Genomic DNA, 15,347 nt, shown 5'->3' with positions numbered 1-15,347 from the left:
CCATTTACCTGGGAGTTTACAGCAGTGACAACCGCATTCTATAAACGACAAACCCTACATTTTCAGGACTCGCGACTTCATTTTCGGAATCGGACTGGACACGTCATACAGTGCGAGAGAGCCGCTCTGCGCTGAACACGGGTTCGGTAACTTGCGTGTGAATATAATCTGTCATCCGTGCTGCTTTAAAATCTCAATTTTAATTTCAGGATGTTTTAAATCTGGGGACTGAAAAATAGGAATCACAAATTGCTTAAATGTGATCAACTTTAAAAGGCTATGATTTAGGTGAACACTGCATGTTTCAAAGTAAAAAACGCTGTGCTGTTAAAGCACAGTTTAAAGCAGTTTGCAATCACCAAATAGCCCACATTTATGCCAAGTGATTGGTTTGATCTACTGCTAAAGACTAAATAATATTTTGTTTAATTTATGGTGTTTATATCATACCTGTAAACTTGCATTTTGGCCGGGAATGTTTTGATTGCATTTTCTTTTCATATTACCTCCGTATAATGCCTATAATAACGTAGTGTTTATAAGCGCAGCTCTGCTTAGTTTATGTAACTGCTATAATTCTGTTGTTCCACAAGCACCACCTACTGGTAAAGAGTTCATTTGCATATTCAACTATATTTGACCCCTATTTTTACACAGCATACACAATGTTAACCGGTGTATCAACAAGATACACTTTGACAAACAATTGGCAGGAAGGTGAAAGGTGGTTGTGGTTTGGGTCTTATTTACTCTGTGTCTTGGTCTGCATATGGGTTTTGATTTATGGTATCAGACAAGACTGCAGTCTATTTCCAAAGAGTATTAAAAGGTGACAATTACCTCAACCACAGATTTGTACTGTATCTGCATCATTACAGATTATTCACTAGAAATCAATGGCTTTTAATGGCTTCTTCGCCTCAGTGTTCTAAATGAATGTTGCAATATATTCAGCATTATATATTTTTAATTAAATTGGACAGTTTGGATCATCGACTGACATGTGCAAATAGTTTTTCTCCGTTGTAAAGAAGTTTTTTTTCTCTCTCTCTCAGTGGATTCATAAGATTTCCTGATAAGAAAAAAGAAATTACTGTCACATTTTTATCATAATTATTTAATATTTTATAATAAAACTTTAGACATTTCTAATGATTTATAGGAAAATGAATCTGCATTTTCAAGTGCTCAACAGATATTGTTTGGATTGTGATTAGGGATATTGGGCTATACAAACAAACAGACTTAATGTTAAGCAAGAGGTGTTATGTTCCTGCAATCCGCCATTTTTGGCAAATAAAATGGTTGTCTGATAACATTTCTTGTTAAGGTATGTATTTTGTGTGCCCTGTATGGAACATTATTTGTCCTTTGTCAGTCACATGCCTGTATAAGTGATGAACTGCACTACTTGTGGTTATTTTCAGAGATGGTAACATTTTATACTTGTGCTAAAATTGTGTGGCCTGTGCTACAAAACTTACAAACTCTGTAGCACCAGTGCTTAGTGCAAAAAAGTTAATGTAAAGCCCTGTCCATGATCAATAATGGCAGAAGTCAAATCACATACATTCAGCAGTTCCTCTACCAGTCAGGCAAGTCTCATTAAGATTCACGAGAATGCTAGTCATTCCAGATCTCATTGGTTAACAACACAGATAACCAGTGTAAAGAAATGACCCAAACCTCTATGAAGAGTGCATGTTAAAGGTATTAAAACAAACTGTGAATGCCTCAGCATATAAGGATTGGACTAAACACATCATATATTTGCAGACAGGGTCCAAAATTAACTCACTGGTGTCTGCTCTTGTCTTTGAAGGAATGTTTGGGGCAAACGGTGATCTCTCGTGCCTTCTCCTCAGGCTCCTCGGCCTCTAAGCTTCGGTTGCAACTGCGAATCGTCTGCAGAATGTTACTGACGGTCGCCTCCTTGTCTGAGCTGTGGAGCCCATCGCTCCCGACCCTCTGCAGGAAGTTCTGCTGGCCGTTGTAGTCGGTGACAAACTGAGGAAGGTAAAGAGCACTTCACCACAGAGATTCCACACAGAACACAATAACCACAATTATGGACAATACGAGAAGATTTGTGGGCTTTAAAAGCTTTCATGGGTGACTCCATAGTCACCAGAATGACAAAATGTCTTTTTCCCAGCTGAATCATTCTAATGTGTTTTTTTTCTAAAGCCAGGAAGCAATTCAGCAGGCACATTAAATGTTTGATGAAAAGGTAATTGCTTCAGCTAGCCAAAATCGTCTCAAGGCTATTATTGTAACTGTAAAAGACAATTAAATTTGACTGTGGTGATACAATTTCCTGTGTTAGTCATAATCACTCTTTGCAAGCACCAAATCCTCACCTCAACAGGATCATCTTGAGAATCAAAAGAGGGACGTAGTCCAATAATGCTGGCTGCGCCGTCCAGAGCCTCACTAAGTTCCTTAAGGAACACGCCACAGAAGGGCACCACTTTGCATCCTGGGATGTTGAGGGCACGGTTGACCACTTTCTTGTACTCCGATGATGATTCGTGCTGGGCCATGGCGTCCTTCAGACCACGCATGGTCTCAATATCTGCCTGGTCCATGAACTGCCACATCTTCAGCACTTTGCGAGACCTGGGGAAGAATAAGTGGTGAGCAGGGCAGTAGGGACGTAATTTGGGCATCCTGACTGTTTATTGCTCAAGGCCTCTTTATATTTTTGTTTTTAAATGTTATTTGAAAGTTAATTTAGAGATGCAGTGTGGTGGTTAGTGTACATGCTCTGACACCATAGATACTTTAGTGCAACCTGAGATATATTTTGGTTTTCAGAAGTCATACAATCTGTATTTTAACCAATTGTCCATATCATTCCACTGTCTCTCCAACAAGAAGTGGGTGAAAAAACTGGCTCCACCGTAAACTCAGAGGTTGCTACATCTTTCTGTAGTGAAAATGCCATTGGAGAACTTTAATTATTAATTGATTTTAATCTTTATGGTAAGCATAAAACATTTAGCATTCTTAGTACGTTTGATTCATACATAGACAGTTTGTGTTGTTAATTATATGATGCAGTGAGCAGTTTAGCACTAATGTAGTTTATATTACAGTTTCCTCTGTATTATGTTGATATTAGGGACAAGAAAACTGTCAAATTCAAATGACGTTTTAGCAAATTTTGACAGTATGAGTGGGTTTAATTTGTTTGTATATCGATCGATTAATCTAGTTAATGATTCAATGCACTGAGCACTGCTGTGGTTTATATAACAACATTCTCCAACAGCAGAATGTATGTTACTTTTAATTCTTTTAAGTCTAATCCCTAGTCAAATTAGAATGATATCTTAGTTTTATATCACTTGTGATTACATTTTCTAAAGATATGGCCAGACGTGCAGTCTACCAATAGCATAAGAGTGACAGCACTGGGAATGCCCACAAGTGTCTTCACATTTCAGAGACTAGTGACATACAGCACTAAAGTCGCTGGCGGCGTGAACAGCACTTGAGGCTCATCGTTTGGCATGTTACAAATGAATGTCTCAAAAATCCTCACTTTGTTAAGCATTGCGAAATTCAAACAGAGAGAACCATTTTTTTTTCTTACAGGGCTATTTCTTTTTTTAACCAAGCACTTTCAAGGCATCATGCCATACCTGAGACCTGCCAAGAACTCCATGACCGCATTGTAGTTGCCCATGTTCCAGGAGCACTTCGCCACATGGACGAGGTATGAGAAGACTTCTCTCTTCTCCTCCATGGACCCAGCAGTCAGAATAAGCCAGGTCACCCATGAGCTCACCTACAACACGCACAACACACACATTATAAGGCTCTGCTGACAGAAGAACAACTACAACAGTCTTGAGAAAATACTGATCCCCATTCCTTCCTTACTTCATTCACTCTCTCACGTTATTGCTGTATAATCATCATCATCATCACATGTATTTGGAAGAAACTCTGCAGATTGTGTAACATAAATCTCTAGTTTTAAACTAAATCTAGAGTTCAAACATGATTTAATTTACATTCAAAGAAAAATTAAGATTTGAGTGCAAATGTGAAGTTGAGCCCACTGGATCCTGTAACACTAACACAGATAACAAGAGTCATTGATTGGGTTTAGACCAGGGGTGCAAACTTAGGCAGTTCACTTGTTGCCTCACTGCCTTATCAGGCAATGACTTTGTAGCCAATGTTTGCGCACGAAGGTACCTCACGAAACTGATTTCGGACAGACTTCTTAAACTGCGCACCAGTTAAATGAACTACAGCAAAATAGAGCGAGCTTTGGTGATAAATAAGTGAATATTTTATTACTACAATAGTAATTTCTTACTAGAAATGACATCAGGAGTTGAAAATTTACATTTACACAAACTGACCAACAACTACAACTTTCAGATGCTATCTTTATTTTTTAGCTTAAAGGGACTATGTGTAGCTTTTTAGGTATTTTATTATCTAAAATCAATATTTTTATTAATAAATATGCCCTCAATGGTGTACAAATACCTATGCCAATGATCAGACTAATCCTCGTAAACGAAGAATTTATTATCTTTATATACATGGGACGGGTAGGTCCACGGAGGCTTCCATGTAGTCCCGCCATCTTGAAAAACTATAATAGTAGAGAGGGACAAAAAGTACTAGGCCAACGCGTTTCCACAACGCGTTTTCGTTCAGAACCAGCGTCACGTGACTGAAGCCAGCAGAAGCGGAGGCGAGCAGTGAGAGGCGCTTGTCACTGCCGCGGCAAGTTTAAAAGGATGCACTGCACGGTTATTTATACACCGTTCATTCATACATATGCTGAGTCACAGGATGAGTCCTCGTCGTCGAAAAAGTCCAAAATAGACCGTAAAAGGAAACGTGACCGGAGATTACAAAAACAAGGGTTAATGTCGGGATAGCTAATGCAGGAGAAAGCTTTCAAAAGAGACGCTGAAGTTGCCTGCTTTCTTCTCGACAGGTAAGTCAATGTTACGGTCTTAATTACAAGCTTTTTTTTCATTGCTTGGTTGTGTACTTTATTATATAGACAGTAGAACATTTATAGTTAAAAGTTAAACAGGCTCTTTGATGAATAGCAGCTATTGTAAAGGAACGTTAGAGAAGGCTCTGATGATGATGATATCTAAAAATGCACGTACTTCAAAAAATATAACGAGTAAAGAAGGCATTACTACTAATTACCATAGTTAATGTTTTTCACAGTCAGTAATTCATACTGTAACATTCTTTTTTTCGTTGTTTCAAGTTTCAGTTTGTTTTAAATAACAAACCTGTTCACCCGAAGAAAAACTCAAAGTGCTATTATAAGACATCCTGTCATAGCTTTTTAGTACATAACGGCTACCGTAGATGCAACGCGCATTTGAAAAAGTGAGGCGCTGGAGAGCATTATTCGTTTGAATGCAAAATACAATTTCACCACTAGATGGGAGAAATTCCTACACACAGTCCCTTTAACTGTCACAGAATGGAAAGCACAGGATTGTGGGCAGAGAAGCAATCTATGCTGTCTTGAAAAATCAATCAGATGAAGGTATCTCAGAAAACAGGAAGTGAAACTAACATTGGATTGGGACGTGCCTTGATGCAGCCAAATAGTCCTGAAGGGCTTGATTAGCTGGGTCCGCTGTGTTTCATTAGGGTTGGACTGAAGCGAAACTCTGCCGGACTATGGCTTTCTAGGAAACTGTGTTTTGCACAGACTATTTACATACCCCCTCATAGTTAAAGAAATAGTTTAGCAAAAAATTCTGTCATTATGTATTTCCTAACACATGTTGTTCCAAATCCTGCATTGCCCTGTACCAAACTGTATTTCTGAATTTTTGACGAATATCCTTCCCAACCTTTTCTATATAATGAACGTGGATTATGACAGTGATCCATTCAACTGCTGGGCTAATTCCAAGTCTTCTGAATTCATACAATGGGAAAAAAAAATCCCATCTCCAATGTTACTTTCTCATTTGTCAGCTTAATATGCAGAAAATGAAGTCATTTGTGGGTTGTTTCCCTTGAAAAGAGTAACACTATGTGATGTTATCAAAACATTGCTCTGTTTGATTGAACATCCTGACTAATTGCATCCTAGAAATTGCATAGCAACATGCTAAAGACTACTCAGAACACCTTAGCAACTGCACTTGTGGTGGCGAGTCCTGTATGGTCAATCACCACTTACATTTTCTTTAAACACAATGTCACAGAAAACGACCGTCTGTAGTCCTGAGCGTTCATAACAGCAATTGGTTTGAGAAAAAAATATTTATGTGATGGCCTGTTGTAGCTAAAAATACCTCACAGAACATCAGTCAGTTACATAAACAGTTGTTCTGGGGTCCGGATGGTCAGGAACGTTTTATACGAGGGGACCGGTACACTGGAGCTCATGTCATTTTGCCAGCTTTCCACCGGACAAACTGCTGCTCTTGAGTTACTGTGCAGGCCAACCAGCCAGCGGCGAACGGACAGCAGATTTGACACATTAAAAACTTATGTAAGTGTTGCCAGAAACACTGCACCCTGGAAGGGGCTTCAAAGGTGGCTGTCGATTAAGTGTTGTGTAAGACCACAAACAACTGACCACAACAAAGACAACAAATCCTAGACTGTGTATGGACACCCAGTGGCAACACTTCAGGGATGTATTATGAGGGTTACAGCACAACCAAAATAACACATCACACTGCTGGGCATGAATTAGTCCACAGGAGGCATTAAGGTAAAAGAGCGACCCAAATCAAAGGAGGAATCTTTGACTTGTTCACAAAGGATACTGGGATTAATGCTTGGCGGGATGAAGCATAGTCCTGTTATGTGATCCATTCACTTTATGCTGTGATAGTATTACATCACATCGAAGCCTGTGATCTGGTGAACTCCCTTTTACCAGGAAAGTTTCTTCTGATCAACTAGGCAGGGGATAAAAACGTTCAAAGAACTGCGCTAAATAATAAAAGGTGATTCCTTAAAGCAATGTGCGACTTGACAAGATATAAGACTGGCTTCAAAGACTGTCACAATGTGAAGTCAGTGTGAAGGTCACTTTACTGAGCTGTGAGTCTTATATAACAAGCATTGATGTCATGGCTGTAAGCATCTGCAAACCTTTATTTCACATGTTATTCCCAGTCATAACCCGTCTAGATTCCTGCTCTTACATGAAACATAACCAACTTTGAAGCTTCAACATTTGACGTTTTTTAATGTTTTAAGTCTTAGAGTTCAGCCAAAATGGCAAAAAAAATGCATTTCACATCCATTTTGTTTCTCAAAATCAAAACCAGCTGATCTAAAGACAAGCATGTACCTTAAAGATGACATCATTTTCTTCCAACTCTATTCAAAAAGAGAAACACAATTTTCCTCTGGCACTCTTAGTATCAGATATTTAAGACAACTGCAATAAACTCACATCTGTTTTGATAAGTAGAAAAGTGAAAAGATCCAAGTAAAACAGGCAACAGAACAAACACTTGTGATGTCCTACTAATTTTTTCTTTAAAAGCCAAAGCTACTTTTCTGCCCTTCCATTTCCACTTCCTTTGGTATGAATCTGCACCATTAATGAATGCTCACCTCATTGAATCTTGTGACGAGATCTTCTACTGTGTTGTGATTGTCATTCTGAGTGGGCATGATGGGGGCGGACAAGGAGGCTTTTAGGTGCGGGTGGCGTTTGTGGCACTCCGGGCTGCCCAGGTCTCGGGTGAGAAAGCTGAGGTAGTCAAGGGGAAAGACGCGACGGTACAGCTGCTGCTCCTGTTCTGTCAGGATGGTGGCGATCTCCTCTGGAAACTGGATGAGGTGCCGCAGATCGGCTAGTTCCTTACTGATGCCTGTCACGGCAGACGGGAGCATGCTGGAGTTGGCCATGGAGCTGCACAGCTGCCGTTCTGAGAGAGACAGAGACAGCAGAGTTTACTGAATAATATCTTTATGGACAGGTAACCATCAATTTATTTCTCCAACTGTAAAATCACTCTCCAACCACACTGTATCACTACTTTCATTTTTCTTAACATGAGAGAGGTTGCAAGCTCTAACACTGGTGATTGACAGCAAAGAATAACAAGAAGTGCATCAACGATGTAACAGACAACTAGTTGTCGCCAGAGATTATGGTTACAAAGTACATATGAACCAGTCTTGCACTCAAAATTAAGTTGTGGTTCACTTTGGTTACAGATAGAGATGCACCGGACGACCGTTTTTTTTTGTTTTATTTTGGCCAATATCTATTCTGCCACTAGCACATAAATTGCATTGCAGTCATTTCCCAAAATGTCATTTGTGTGGAAATATTATGAAGTCTGTAAACAGGACGGGACATGCTGAAGACGGACACAAAGAAGAGAACACCAATGCACAAAGCAGAGCAAATACTCTACCAGCCACAGCAAGCTCAATGTTCGCGATGATCGAAATATTAGAAGAAAAATATACGTACTGAATTGGGGGTGGGGGTTTATATTAATGTATCTCTGAAAGGAACTGAAAAGTATCAAGGCATTTTCTTTCTCTCTTACCTCCATTCCGTATAAAGTAGTGTTTATAAGCGTAGCGGTACCCAAAGAAACAGCTGCTGTTCCATAAGCGCCGCCTACTGTCACAATTTGTATTTTCATTAAGTCCATCTGCTGTTTTTGTTTTGTGGTGACTTATGTAGCATCATTTCTCAAATCTAAAGTCAGACCATTCTGTTTTTGCTTTAAATCTTACTATACAATTATACAATCTAATTAAAATAAAAAACAACTGCTCATGCTACTTGTGTGAAGCATCTTTGTTTGGATGCTTTGTTTTGTTAAAATGTAGTGGTTGCCTCTAATTTCAAATGGGTACAGATATTTTTTGTTTAAGGCTAGTTTGCCTGTTATAGAGCAAAAAAAACCAACAAATTTGCAAAAAAGAAGAAAAAAAAAGGCAACTGGTATCGGAGTCAGCCAATTTGCTTACGAAAAAAAAAAAACGGGTGATCGGTGCATCACTAGTAACAGAATGCATAGCCACTCTCTTTCACAGGGGTTAAAGCAAAAAAAAATCTTTTGACTGAAATTTTTTCCTCGGCCAAACCCCATTCCACAGCCTGTCACACACACAGTTTAAGAGCAGTTTTTTCTTCTTCTTGTAATTAGGAGTATAGTGAGTACATGCTTTACCTTCACAAATGAAATACTAAAAAAATATTTGCATTTAAAGAAAGGCCATTTTGAACTGCGTTTCTATTATTTTAGGGGTCGACCGATTATCGGCGCTGACATTAAGCATTTTTATGGTTATCGGTATAGGCCATTTTCAAAAACGATTTGCCGATAAAATAATTTAATTTTGAAAAGCGCTATATTTGGCTCTGACGCAGCCTTCTCTGTCAGAACTCATCACTCTGTAGACTAGACCAATGTCCCCGCCCATCTGATTTGTTGGAAGTCACGAGTCCGGCCAATCAAGCGGAAAGCAAAACTGAAAGTTTAGAGAGGAGAGAGGAACATGCTTTCGCCCCACTCCAGGCTTTGATCACATCCCCCTCAGCAGGGTGAATACACCTCATCTTTCCTTAATTTAAGACCCATTCAAACTAAAATTAAGACATTTATTATACTATTCAAGAAATGTAAGCCTATTTACAGCCTTAAAACTATGAAAAGTAAATTTTAGACATAAGGACAGGCAGGAACCCTGCAATTGATGGAAATTTCATAGACTTTCATAACTGCTTTCATAACCAAAGAACCAAAGAATCCCTGCTTTCATAACCAAACTGAGGACAGGATGAACAACCAGATTCTTCTGCAGTGTACACATGGCCATTCAACTGGGATTCACCTAATGGGATTGTTTTAGTTTGCCATTTTAAAGTCACAGCCACTCCGTTCCAAAATCTCTTTAGCTCTATCCACAGGCAACATTTTAAGGCATCATTGGAGTGCCTTGATGCAAAGCTTGTTCCAAAATAGGAAGAAAAATTGCGCAACCTAAGGGGTATCCTAAGATACCCGTTTTTGGCTATATTCTAAGGTAGCATCACATACATCCTTCAAAAATCAATCCAAGATGGTGGACAACGTAGGAGAAACACTGATTATAAATCAAATTCATTGTGTACTGGAAAGTTCAGCTAAAACGTAATTGAAACTAGTTAGGGCTATTTATACAAGACACAAAGTTGCATCAGGGTTTGGAACATTTCTTACATCATACGCCCTTAAAATGGTATTTAAAATTTAAATCAACCATTTTCATGTCAACATACGTATTAATATACTTTATTGCTGCACAACAGGGCTGGTGGTACAGCCCAGTGCAAAGGAGGAAGATAAACACAGACATAGATAAACCAATCATAATACAATAAAGCTCAGTATTTACAGTAATTAAAGAGAAGTGGAGAGTACCCGCAAAAGACAAAATAAATAACTTTGATAATGTATACTGTGTGACACTGGTCTCATCAGTGCCGTCTAGTAAAAGTGGAAGACGCCATACATGCCAGAGTTGTAAATATCCTCAATAGCCCATATACCGTGACACTGATGGATCAGCGGGCACGATCAACCTTCATTAAGCCTCAGTATATTTACATATCTCCACTGTTTCCTACACTCTCGCCTGAGATTGTGATCAGAAAACGGTTATGCTGGTATGGTGCTCAAGGGCAGGTCAAGCAAAAATAATATAAATACTGTGAATCATGCTTGTCTGGATAGCATCAGCTGTCAAAAGCAGTGTTTGCAGACTCCTTCGGCTCGACGCGCCACCATGGCGACCGTCAGAACAGGAGGGGCAGAGTGAGAGTACCGTTTGATTTGTACATCCAGTCTAAAGCCTTCTGATAGAACATGAGGGTGTGTTTCTAGTACGCACTGAGACTCAAATGCAGCATCATATCAAAACCTCATAAGAAGTTTGGAACAATCTGCATTTTAGTGTTAGCATGTTGCTAAGCTAATGGCCCAATACTTTAATAAACAGAAAAAAACCTAGAACACAAATAATAGGTAAAATAGATTAAACATTTATCAATACGGAATACAAGTATCAAGGCAGTATGCTGTACAGGTAAGCAGCTCACTAGCATACAAAGGCAACTAGCGTAAAATCCTTTGCAGTTCAGCTCAGACATGCAATTATGAAGGGAATCAAACTACTTGAAAAAATAAGTGATTGACAAGATAAACCTGAGCTGTGTAGTAACATTCTTCATGTCACATAAAGAAGGGCCAATGGCCAATCATAGTATGAGTTCTTCTGAGGTGAGTTTCAGGCGCATCACGGCATCATGCTGTTCTCACATCCATTCGCATTTCATTAGCCATCACATGCATCTGCCTTGTGTCCTTTTCTCCTCGCACATGGCATCTTTTGAAGCAAAATGGGGGGACATTAATACACCACATTAGGCTGTGAATGAGCTGCCCTGATCTTTATGCATGGGCCACTCATGGTGCAGGTCTCAAAGGAGACAGGAAGCATCGCTCGTTTTGTGATCCTGCTATTGGGACACGCAGAGCATCTGAGGTGCTCTTCCAGCTAAAATCATCCCTGTTGATCATATGCGTATATACTAGAGCTGCATAATAAATATTGTGATTGCATTTACAGCTACTGCAATAAACAAGTAGTGAAGTGTTGAATAAAGCATTGCATTTTTGTGCAATCCCATTTTTGTTTTTGTTGTAATTATCCAGGCCTTTAGCTCATGTTTATGTTTCTAGATCTATGCAAACACATTCTGTAATATGCAATTAACAGAAAAAGCAGATATCTAAGAATTTATTTAGACATGATGCTGATACAACACATTAATCAGTCTAAGATCAGTCAAGAGCTTCAGGAGAAAGGACCCTTTGTCTTGGACAGAAACAGTCTGGGTTATGCATGTTTGATTTATGACCAGTGAATTTGACTTGCAATAACATCCCTAGCATCCCATCTCCTAAGGAGAATAAATCATTACCGGTAATAGACAGTGCTTCTGCAAAATAACTAACCTGTAACTGCCTATAGGTGGACAGAAGTCCTATATAAACCATACAAACATTATTACATTTGCTGTCTTGAACAGCTGAAAGACCAAGGCAACTGTAACAAACTAAATATCTTCAATAAGAAAACAGTTAGCTTAAATGCTTAGTACAGTTCTCTCCCTGCCTAAAAAAAAGGATTGATTCACTTGAAATCACATGCATTAAGATGATTTGGTATAATTGCTTCCTATACCAAATGTTATCAATAATGCAACTGTAGCATTAATAATAGACCAAATCATCTTAATGCATGTGATTCAAGTGAATCAATCCTTATATATGTACTGTATATACTGTAAATTGCTTCCTATACCAAATGTTAACAGGTAGATTTACATTATTCATTGAATAAATGCAGCTATACAACCTCCAGAATTGTGATTGAATGAGTGAGGATTCAGAATAACCTTGAACAGTACAGTACAGTACGTTCCATTTTTGTCTAACAAATGAGTGAAAGCCTCCAGAACATTATGACGAAGAAAAATAGAAATGTCTTTCAAAACCACCTGTGGGAGTATCATCAAACTATACACTCATTTTAATTAATCTATCCCTCAGTTTAGTATTAAGCTTGGTTTGGTATTTTAAATTAGGTTCAAGGCAGTAAAAAAAATTGTTTTACTAATCATGTATTCATTATTAGCAAAAGGAGAGGGCTGAACAGCAAAAACAGCAACAAATTAAAAATTTGATTACTGTTGATTACTGTATACCTGACAAAGTATTACTAAAAATCAATGTCACAACAGGATTTTTTTATGAGTCTTCTTGTCTCATTGACCAAAAACCCTTTGTCTGCTAAAGGTAGAGTACATGGTTAACTCTCTACGGACTGAAAAAAACCCCGACAACACATTAGTCCTTGACAGCAGGCACTAGCCACCAGAACAGCACCATTGATACGATATTGAAAATAACTCCCCAAGTGACAGCACTGCCTGTTGTTGTGTGTATGGTAGAGTTGAAGAGTCACTTACTGAGTAGCATGTAGTCCATCCTCTGCGAGTGGGAGTGTTTCATGGTTGTGGTCGTAGCGGCAGGCGGCTCACTGACTCCCTGCTTCACGCCACAGCAGCGAGAAGTGCTTAGCCACATTTCAACTCAGCCTGACTGCAGCTGCCAACCCTCTACTACCACAAATCTGACTCGCTGCATATCTCGCTTGTTCTCACACACACACACACACACACACACACACACACACACACACACACACAGTTTGGCCACTCTTTCTCCCCTCCCTCTCTCTCTTTTGCTCTCTCTCTCTTACATACACTTACTCTCTCCATTGGCTGCTCCTTCCAGGCAGGTCATGTTACTCATAGATGAAAGCAACACGTAGTGTTAAGTGGAGGGCAGAGAAATTGAGCACCCAAACATGCTCTGATCACCAGTCGGCGGTTGACTTGGGTAAGAGTCCAGTGAAAATTTGATAGGCAAACAATGACTTTATAAGCATTCGAGTCATACATTTGGGTATGGGACTTTAGGGATGTGCTTGAACGTGAATGTTTCCATCATTAACCTTCCCAGCACATACTGAAAGAGACCAAGAACAAGAGATCGAAGAACAAGAACTCGTATGGTTTTATGGTCCATATGCAAGCTCTATTAAGCACACACAAAAGCTTTCCGGTAGATCCAGGGATCGCATTTATAAACTAAAGCCATTCAATTTGATCTTAAGACTTAAGACTAAGTCATAGTTTAGTCCATACTTTCTCTGTAGGAAAGACCTCTTACACAACTTCTACAACTTTTGAGAGTTAGTAGTTAGTTTGTAATCTGGCCTCTCATGTCTTCCAAACCCGCATTTTGAAGAATGCTCATGTAGTGCTTTCCTATACAATGAAAGCAAACCGTGAACTAGGGAAGTCAAGCTCCAATATGGACAAAAGAGCGTAATTTAAGTGCCATAAAAAAAATCATGCACTATATTCCAAGTCTTCTGAAGCATACAAAAGATTTTTGACAGTCATTATTCACTCTCCCCCACCACTGACTACGACTATGGCACTATGACTCCAAATGTTGTTGGTTCTGATGTGCCGAAACCAAAGTTTGAAGTGCGATTGAGAGTGATTTAGGTCTTTTCATCAAAAATATTTGTTCATCAAACAAAAAATGTAAGGTTTCAGTAGACTTGATATTAAATTTATGGTGGTTTTTGGAGTTTGAAAGCCCCTTTTAACCATCTAATTTTATTAAGCAGCATGAACATTCTTTAAAATACCTCATAATATTCTCAGTTCTACAGAAAAGCCATAGAGGTTTGAAACTACATAAGGCTTTAGGTACTGGCAACTTTCATTTATAAGTTTGCAATATATTCTTTTTAATACTGCAATATACAAAAGATGGTAAAGCAAAATAATTATCATGACACAGAAGATGATCTTCCATTTCCTGCATATGCATTCATAACACAAAACACGTCATAAACACACTGCCCGAAATTTCAGTGCTGTTTAAACACATCCTGACTGTCTAACACAATCTAGGCTGTGCGCAATGCCTCACCTCGAGTGGTAAAGGTCTCAGAGTTTGCATTTTTCCTGTGAGCACAGAGCCGCCTCTCATTCAGTGTGTTCTCCTGACCTGACCCGGCCGGCACTATTCCTGTCTACCTCCATTTATCACCACTGAAATTCTGATTGTGTGCTTCCATATTGTTTTTGTGTATCCCAATACTACCACACCACTCTTTATTTTATAATTCTCCAAAAATGAATGTCCCTCTGTAATAAAAACACCCGTTTGCTCCCAAACAAAAGACGTTCTGGAGTGAACCTGACCCCCTGTGGATGAAGATAATAAAAACCTTTGCTGCTGCATAAATGAGAGACGAATCATAGAGATGGATCCTTTGCAATGACACTAAAGCCTTAGCCTTCAAATAGAACCAAATCCAATGGCTCCTGGATCACATGACAAAAACTACAGCCACTGAAACCTGCTGGAAGAGCCATTTTTATGGATAACCACCACAGACATTTTCAGATTCGTATTCAATCAGTATAAATGGTTCTTAAAATTATTATTTACCTTCAGTCTCCCCAAATCTTGAATGTTTGTTAGATCCTGGTGTAGAAATATATTCAGATCCCTTGGGATCAAACCTTCCAATGTAAATTTAAGGGGTTTATGTAACCCATTTTATCGTCCACCGCGCTAAAATTGTCTGTAAATTTGATCGCTGTAAGTAACAGCAAATCACTCTCCAACAAGCTCAGGCCTTTTGCTGCCTAATCATGTCAGTAGTGATTTTATCTTTAGAAATGCATTTTATATGTGCTAGAAATATGT

At 38.9% G+C, this 15,347-nt stretch overlaps 1 protein-coding gene across 6 annotated transcripts in view; it reads right to left on the bottom strand.

Annotated features, from left to right (window-relative positions):
* plce1 (phospholipase C, epsilon 1) overlaps positions 1-15,347 on the bottom strand; it is an 80,849-nt gene that overhangs the window by 29,265 nt on the left and 36,237 nt on the right. For 5 of the 6 annotated variants that reach the window (XM_082151474.1, XM_082151475.1, XM_082151476.1 and 2 more), the window contains 4 exons: positions 7,591-7,907; positions 3,648-3,793; positions 2,361-2,619; positions 1,799-2,007 (listed from right to left, as the gene is read on the bottom strand). In XM_082151474.1, the coding sequence (XP_082007600.1) occupies positions 1,799-2,007; positions 2,361-2,619; positions 3,648-3,793; positions 7,591-7,907 (931 nt within the window). Of the gene's footprint in view, positions 1-1,798; positions 2,008-2,360; positions 2,620-3,647; positions 3,794-7,590; positions 7,908-13,018; positions 14,787-15,347 lie in introns of those variants that run through there. The other variant, XM_082151478.1, reaches the window with a different exon arrangement.

The sequence above is a fragment of the Leuciscus leuciscus genome (genome assembly GCF_965113295.1).
Source record: "Leuciscus leuciscus genome assembly, chromosome: 21".
Taxonomy (NCBI): Eukaryota; Metazoa; Chordata; class Actinopteri; order Cypriniformes; family Leuciscidae; genus Leuciscus; species Leuciscus leuciscus.
The sequence above is the reverse complement of the archived record's forward strand: the minus strand, read 5'-3'. Positions and strand labels throughout refer to the sequence as shown.